General features: G+C 43.3%; 1 protein-coding gene across 1 annotated transcript in view; it reads left to right on the forward strand.

Annotated features, from left to right (window-relative positions):
• Mkx (mohawk homeobox) overlaps positions 1-7,982 on the forward strand; it is a 69,281-nt gene extending 61,299 nt beyond the window's left edge. Inside the window, exons 6-7 of the mRNA XM_006973904.4 lie at positions 5,809-5,842; positions 5,935-7,982. Of these exons, the coding sequence (XP_006973966.1) occupies positions 5,809-5,842; positions 5,935-6,121 (221 nt within the window). The 3' untranslated portion in view covers positions 6,122-7,982. The remainder of the gene's footprint in view (positions 1-5,808; positions 5,843-5,934) is intronic.
• The last annotated feature ends 259 nt before the right edge of the window (positions 7,983-8,241 follow it).

Consider the following 8,241-nt stretch of genomic DNA (forward strand, 5'->3'; position numbering starts at 1 on the left):
CTTTCTTCACATTCTAGTTTAAATTGGATGGAGGTGTCTTTTGAGCTCTTCTAACCTACTTCTGTTCCTCCCATGTTTTGCACCTTGGGGAAAGTCGAACAGTGAACTATTCCTTAGAGTGATACAGGATAAGAAAAAGCAGAAGCTAGGTGAGGAAGAGGGCTCTAAGACATGTACTGATGAGGTAGGGGCGATGGCTCAGAGGTTACGAGCACTGACTGATCTTCTAGATGGACCTAGCTTCGATTCCCAGCACCTACATGGTGTCACACAACTGCCTGGAACTCCGGTTCCAGAAGGATCTGAGGCCCTTCTTCTGCTCTCTTCAGGTACCTGGCACACACATGATACACAGGCATGCATGCAAGAAAAACACAAATACAGACAAAATAAATTACGTTTAAAACTACACGTACAGAATATCCTGTTTAAAACAGGTGAGTGATTATGGCTTAGAAGGCCATCTACCCTGTTCTAGTTTGTCTTCTGTGGCTGTGATAAACATCATCTGGGAAGGAAAACATTTATTTCATCTTGCAGGTTATTTAGTCCATCACCAAGGGAAGACAAAGCAGGAAACTAGAGGCAGGAACGGAAGCAGAGAGCATGAAGGAACACTGGTTCCTACCTTGCTATCCAATCTTGCTCAACTTGCTTTCTCCTACATCCCAGGACCACCTAAGGGTGGCACCACTCACAGTGGACTGGACACTCCCACATCAATCATTAGCCAAGAAAATGCCCATTGGGCAAACATACCCACAAGCCAACCTGATGCAGGCAATTCCTCAGCTGAGCTTCCCTCTTCCCAGCGACTCTAGTTTATGTCAAAACTAACCAGTACACGAATGTTACTATTCGGCCTAAATATCCTATCTTAATTCTATTTCACACCCTTCCCCGTGTTTTCTATAGCGAACGTTTATTACTGTCTTTCTTTTTCATATGTGAATACTAAATTCATTTATTTTTGTCTACAATAAGTGGAATAAAAATACGACCTGATTCAATCGACTAGCTATGAGAGCAAAAGCACTAGTGTGCAATTTATGCATAGTAAATTATTTTCTTTCTCTAGAAATTACTCAGAATGAAACCTAATCATCGGACGACTTACTCTGGAAAATCTCAAACTGCAGTAGGGAAAAGTCGCAATTAGAGCTGCAGTTAGAGCATGCCCTCTATCCCAGTGTTCACACATGTATTAGTCTAGTCTTATGATCCAGAATCTTTTAGGTTCAGGGCTCAATAAATATTATGACATAGCCTTTCCCTATTGCATTGCTTCCTTGTTAGGTAAAAATAAGAAAAGTTATTTTTTAAAATTACACTTATTTATTTATGTGTATGTTAAGTGAGGGGGCGGGGGGTAAGTGCCATGGTGCAAGTGTGGAGGTCGGAGGAAAACCCAGGAGAGTCTGTTCTCCTTCACCCTATGAGTTCTGGGTTCTAACTCAGGCTGTCAAGCTTGGTGGCAAGCACCCTTACCACCTGAGCCATGTTGCTGGCCCAACCTGACACCTTTGTGGAAGCCTAGCATTCAGACATTGGGATTTACGACTTGCTTTAGGTCCTTCCCTGCACGGACATGAAGCCAGGTATGACAGGTGAGGTAGATACTGTCCTCTGTCATCTTAGAATATAAACCACAGCTTCCTTTCCCCCACCCACCTGGTCCAAGTGACTGCTTTGCTGTCCTCTGGGCAGAACAATTTCAGTGGCTCTCCTTCCTTCCTTCCTTTTCCCCACCTCCTCCATTCCCCAGTTTCCTGTCACTCATTCCTCCCATGTTAATTTAGAGAAATGTCGCTGTGCGATTTTCACATGACTTAATGTGAAAAATAGTCACGCGCTTAATCTTCCTTCATTTGGTTTACATGCTAGGGGCGCAAGTCCTCTTTCGTGAAACACTTAACAGAGCATTTCCAATTTAAGGATTTATTCATTAAATTTGAAAGACGTGCCACAGAGGAGAAAGATTTGGCCATACTTTTGTCACTTTAGGCCCACAGATGTTATTTTAGGAATTTACCTCCCAATTAGTACGCTTCTAAGCGGCATGCCTGACGGTCGAAAGGCCCCCTGACTCCCGAGCTCTGTGCTCAGGCAACCTGAATCGCTGTGCAACCTCGTTTTCTGTATAATTGTTCCTCTGCTGAACTTTCTAAGGAAACACTCGTCCAAAGTGAGGGTAGCCCATCCTTAAGTTTCAACATGCTTTGAGTTTCACAGCATCCAAGATTTTCCTAACTGCCCACCTCTTTTATTCTTTCCTTTTCTTTTTTGGTCTTAAAACACACTCTTTTGGCTGGTTCAATAAGCAGTTCCTGCCAACCAATTGCTTTTATGGTAATTGACAGCGGAGCTGATTTTTGGAGCCTTAGAATCTAAAAAGGCATTTTAGCTTAGACTTTGGGGAAGCTGAGCCAAGCTACTTGCAGAGCGAGATGCCACTGAGCAAATGTCGGTGGTCAGACCCTGATCTGTGAGTGCTCATGTTCTCTGCCAGGAGCCTGCCCCACATCTGCAGCCTGGGCCTCCGCTCTCTTCTGACTTTCAGCAGTATTGATTCTGCACCTTTACTTCTCCTGTCTGGAACCCCTGGTACTCTGACCAGAAGAGAGCCCGTAAGACCAGCTGTCATGGGTGGGCAAGTGTGACCTGAGCATCATGACCACCAGTGATGGGGGACAACATCCCCAAGGCTCCTGAAATACTGACTGTGGGACTGTAAAGAGAACTAGCTCAACTAGAAAAGAGGAAGCAAGTGTTCGCTTTGGAGGAAAAAAGTCAGAGCATTTAGTAGCACCATCCAGTGCTGGCTGTGGATTGTAAGCTTGCTGAGCTGTCCTCAGATGGTGTCAGTCTCTAAAATAGCTGGGACGTCCCCAGATCCCATCACAGCACAATAAATAGAAGTCCCCGAACTAGCAGATTTTAAGAGTTCTTGCTTTCCAGAGAATGCACAAATATTTCCAAGAAGAAGGGGGTTGCTTATGAACTTCCTTCTGTGGTTCATCTGGGGACTAAACTCATCACTCCTCAGGGGTGGGTCTAGAGTGAAATACACTAGGAAGCCCCAGTACTAGCCACACAAGAAGCACGCCCCTTTAACATCAGTCGTCTATGTTCTAAACTCAAGCCATCCTAAAAGCAGAAAAGCTTCCAAGTGATGACAGTCAGCCTTTGCAACTGGTCTGAAATCCTCAAGAGTGCACTTTGGGACCAGTTTAACCCTGATAGAACAGCTGTCTCCCAGCTATGCCAGCTCATGCAGGTCTGCCTCTGTCTTCAGAACCAGTCTGACCTTACAACACCAAATGTACCCACGTGCCTTAATAAAGTGTAAAGTTCGCTCTTGGGACCCGTGTATAGGATGTCATTGTACCATTTGTTTAAAAAAAAAATAGGGGCTAGTGAGATGACTCATTGGATAAAATCACTTGTCATACAAGCAGAAGTTCAAGTCCTTGCCAGGCACATAGTGGGAACATCTGTAATACCAGCGCTCCATGGGGAGCTAGGAGGTAGAGACAGAAGAAACTTTGGAAACTGGAGGAACCAGCTAGTCAGGATACAGGACAGTGAACAAGGGACTCTACTTGGAACAAGGCAGAACCAACACCTGAGGTTGCCCTGTGACCTCTTCCTGAGCTCTATGCAGCATGAGCACACACATTCACACCCACAAATGTGCACGTGTATAGAGTCATTTACACACACACACACACACACACACACACACACACGAGAGAGAGAGAGAGAGAGAGAGACAGACAGACAGACAGACAGACAGACAGACAGACAGACACAGAGACACAGAGACACAGAGAGAGATTTGTGAAACTAATTAGAATGCCCAAACACGGATTTGAGTGTAGGTTTTTACACATCAGAGATATTTTTATAGGCACCAAAGTGGAAAGCACATCCATTTCTAAGCAAGCAGAATTTCATAACTTCACAGCCTGCTGCCAGAATCTCCTTTCTCTGTGGCTTGACATTAAGGAGCCAGCCACTGTGGGTGCCAGCCACATCTAGCCACTCTGGGGCTGAAGAATATAAGGCTTCCTCCTCATCTTGGGGGACCTCACCTCCCTCTGCATGCAGGCGACACCATTTCAGGATTCTGCATCACCTTACATGTCTGACAGCTCAAGCGTCCTGCTTGTGGGCAGTCACCGCCCTCAGCTGACCTGTCAGGTGGGAAGCCACATTCTGGTCCCTTCACCGGTGGGAAGCGGTTCAGCTGTAAACTGGAGCATCAGAACACGGTCTTTTCTGATTTCCCTAATGTCTGTACTTAATGGAACTTAGCCTGCCTCTGACAAATCTTTCCATTGACAGGCCATCCCATAACCTATATCTTTACTTTTGGCAATAGCTGTGGGAAAAATTGATCAAAGACCAGAATATTAATTTTCTGTTTCTGTCTCTCTCTCCTCTCCCCTCCCCCACCGCTCTGCTTCCTCCCCTCTCACTGTAAAATGTCCAATGCTACCGACTTTCCCGCCCAAGGGCCTTGACTTATTTGCTGTTCTGGTTGCATCTTTTACCTGTCATTAGTGAATGAAAACAGATAATAGGAGAGACTTTTGAGGGCATCAAAGAGACATGCAGCCCCCATGCAAAGTCACTAAAGCTGAAGAACTTAGAATGGGGACTCTGAGAGGACTCCCTGGCTGAAGACACCTGCCACCATGCTTGACAGGTTAGCTTCGATCACACGACGGAAGGAAAGATGAATTCCTGTCCTCGGACCTCTATGCATGTGATGGCTTGCACATACACCCCCGTCAATATATAAATGTGATTTTAGAAAATTTGTACAGCAACACCCAAGAGGCTTGACTCAGAGAAAGTTTCTATAAATCATGATTATTGAGTTCTGCAGGATAAATTATTGCTGTTTTACTCCATGTACGTGAGTGACTTTCTAATCCCAAATTAGCCAGCACAGCAGGCTGAGGCTCTGACTGTGGCCAACCCAGCAGGATCAGAAGATCCTATCCAGACCAGACCCAAGCATTTCCCCCAAACCCTATGAAATGCTACTCATGTGTTGACTACCCAGGCATGTCAATCTCACCTCACCTCCCCCCTCTAGCTTGAGTCTCAGCAAACTGCAGAATATTAAGGTTGGGGGAGCCTCAACAGCTTCTAGGAAAGTCCTTATTCTGTAGTTTTGAAGAAAATAAATCTACTTTATGGGGCATGGTAATGTGCTGATAGTTGCTAATAAGTGAGAAATGACCAAGAACATTGACTGGCCTGGTAAAGACAGTACACCTCTCTGCACAGCCCTTCCCCATGAAGGCTCAACTTCCTAGAGCAAATCAATCTATCTCACCTTAATAACTTCTGGGATCTCTGTGTAAAGAAATAATTTTCAACCATCTTTCTAGATGAAATTTTATTCTTGGCAATTAATGAAGAAATCCTAAGGTTAAACAGGACTGGATGGATGGCTCATTGTTCCAGAGCAGTTTCTGCCCTTCCAGAGGACCTGCATTTGGTTCCCAGCACCCACAGCTAGTGACTCACAGATGCTTTTAACTCCAGCTGGGGGTAGGGATCTGATGCCCTCTTCTGGCCTTCGTGGGCAACTGCACCTCTCTCTCTCTCTCTCTCTCTCTCTCTCTCTCTCTCTCTCTCTCTCTCTCTCTCACACACACACACACACACACACACACACACACACACACACACTCACACAAAGAGAGAAAGAGAGAGAGCTAAAAGTACAATAAATCTTCAAAGAAAAGGTCCAAGAGACGAGTGACTGAATTTGTGCTTTTCTCTCTACAGACACTCTGGACATCGGCTTGAATAAGGGTGACAGGTGAGCAGAACACTGGTGCCTTGCTGTGATGCTGTCTCCAGTGCACACTATGGTGGGTTTGAGCCTTTCTCTTCTCTTTTGCACCCATGCAGTGCAGCTAACAGAAGAGGCGTGAGCAAGGATGATACGTACTGGAAAGAGATCAATGCAGCCATGGCCTTAACAAACCTCGCCCAGGGAAAAGACGAAGTGCAGGGGACCACCAGCTGCATCATCCAGAAGTCTTCCCACATAGCAGAAGTAAAGACAGTCAAGCTGCCTCTGGCACAGCACTTCTAGTGTGGCCGGGGGCACTGAGCATGTCAGTGGTTTTTGGTTTTTGGAGTTTTGTTTTTATTTTTTACCTAAATCTTCATCCTAAGAGCCAAAGCAGGGGTGAAGAGGACTCCCACCAAAACCTCCTAAGTTCAGCTATCCTAAATATATCATTTGCTTCTATAAAAAGACACATAAATTATAAAAAAAAATCATTTTAATCAAAAGTATTAACTTATTTTATGTTCCTGAAACTATGCATAAAGCATCTGCGTTACCATTACAGTAAGTGCCTTGCTTCCCTGAGATAAGCTCCAACGTGGGCACAGTGGAGAGCTGTGCCTCAAACAGCTGACGCCGCCGACGCTGACACTTGCTAGACCGCATCATTCCACACTGGTTCCGGACCAAAGCCAGAATCGCTGAAAGCCCTTGAAACTAATTCAGTCATTCACACGTGAGAACTTGGAAATCTGTTCAGCCCAGATGAAGTGCTTTTGCTTATATATATATTATTTTTTCCTGGTAATGCCTACAGGACTGGAAATTGTTCTTTGTGCTTTCCGCGGTGATGGTGAGAATTTTATGTGTGGGTTTTGTTTGCATCTCTGATATGTTAGCAGCTTCCAAAATGAAAGGGGCAGCCAGCTCACGTGATATATATGTTTAAGAAGAGACCCTTTCAAACTAGTAATTACAGCACACTGTAATCAGAAATTAGTTTCCCAAGCACTGTGGAATGCATCCCAGTGCCCTTTACAACTTATTTGGATTTTTCTTTTTCTGAAATTTTGCGAAGAGCCTTATTATATAAATCACTGATTTTTTTTTCCTGTGTAAAACTAGTTTTTAGTTTTAAGACATAATCTTGTTTGCATTGGAGTGTTCCTTTGTGATGGAAGCTGGCTTTCATATGGAGTAACTAAAAGATTTTTATTTGGTTCATTTCAAGTCACAATTCTAATGGACAATTTGTATTGCAAGGAGAACAAGAAAATGAAGGGAAAATATCTGTATGTGGATATACATATACATGCAGAAAATTGATTTTTAAAATTTAAAACATATGGGAAACAAACCATGAACAGTCTCTGATTTGTGCCAAGTAGGACATTCAAGTAAAAATTAAGTGAAATCTTGCATTGAAGAAAGAACATTTTGTTTCTAAATGACACTACCACTGAGTGAGAATAATCACTGTCAAGGAAGAAGAGTGTCTTGTTCATCAACATCCTAACCAGCTTGGGAAGACTTGAAACGTTGAGAAATACGGAGACGCCGCAGAGAACAAAGCAAATGTCCAACAGCAAAGTGAAAAGACTGGGCTATTTCGGGGTGGGATTTTTTTTCTGGGTATGTAACCTATTTCGTAATTTTTTTAGACTGGAAAGCTTTTTTGCAAGTGTGAATGACATCCAGTAGCACAGCACGTGCTGACATTTTTCTTTATTTTACAAAATGCTTTTATAAAAGCCAAAGGTTGCTCTGGTTGCTGAGTGGACCCGACTGTCTTGATGGCCACCCTAGGACACTTTTTCATGTATCATAGTATTTTGGGGTGGGGGTTATCTAGTGTAACGAAGACAATTTGATATGAAAATATTTTGTATGTATATTTTTACTTTGTTTTCTTAAGTGCAGTTTGCAGTAACAGGAAGCCCAAGGTGAGATGTGGACGTGATGACTGTATGAGTGGATGAAGTATTGGGTTCTTCGGCTGCTTCCTTGGTGCACTAAGATCCAGGATGGGAGGTGGAAATTGCCACAACAACTCTGCCCAGACGTGAGCATGGCAGTGAAAAACAAGGACGAATACTTCACTCTTTTTCATACTATTATAAGTTATTCTGATATTAAATATTTTAATAAAAATGTTTTTGTTTTACCATGTTGCAATTAGATAAATGAATGCGGGTTGTATTTTATTTGAAATTATCATGTTTTATTTTTTCCATCTTTTGGGGGAAAAAATCAGTGAATTTGTTCTGTATTATGAACACAAATCAATGACAGGACACTATCCACATGATTTCTTTAAAGAACCAAAGCTTGGAGTCCAACTGTACACACATCCAAAAAACATATAATTAGCATATCCCAGGCAATGTCTCCAACAGTCACTTTTAATTTATTATTTTTCTTTC

Source organism: Peromyscus maniculatus, chromosome 5 (genome assembly GCF_049852395.1).
Source record: "Peromyscus maniculatus bairdii isolate BWxNUB_F1_BW_parent chromosome 5, HU_Pman_BW_mat_3.1, whole genome shotgun sequence".
Classification (NCBI taxonomy): Eukaryota; Metazoa; Chordata; class Mammalia; order Rodentia; family Cricetidae; genus Peromyscus; species Peromyscus maniculatus.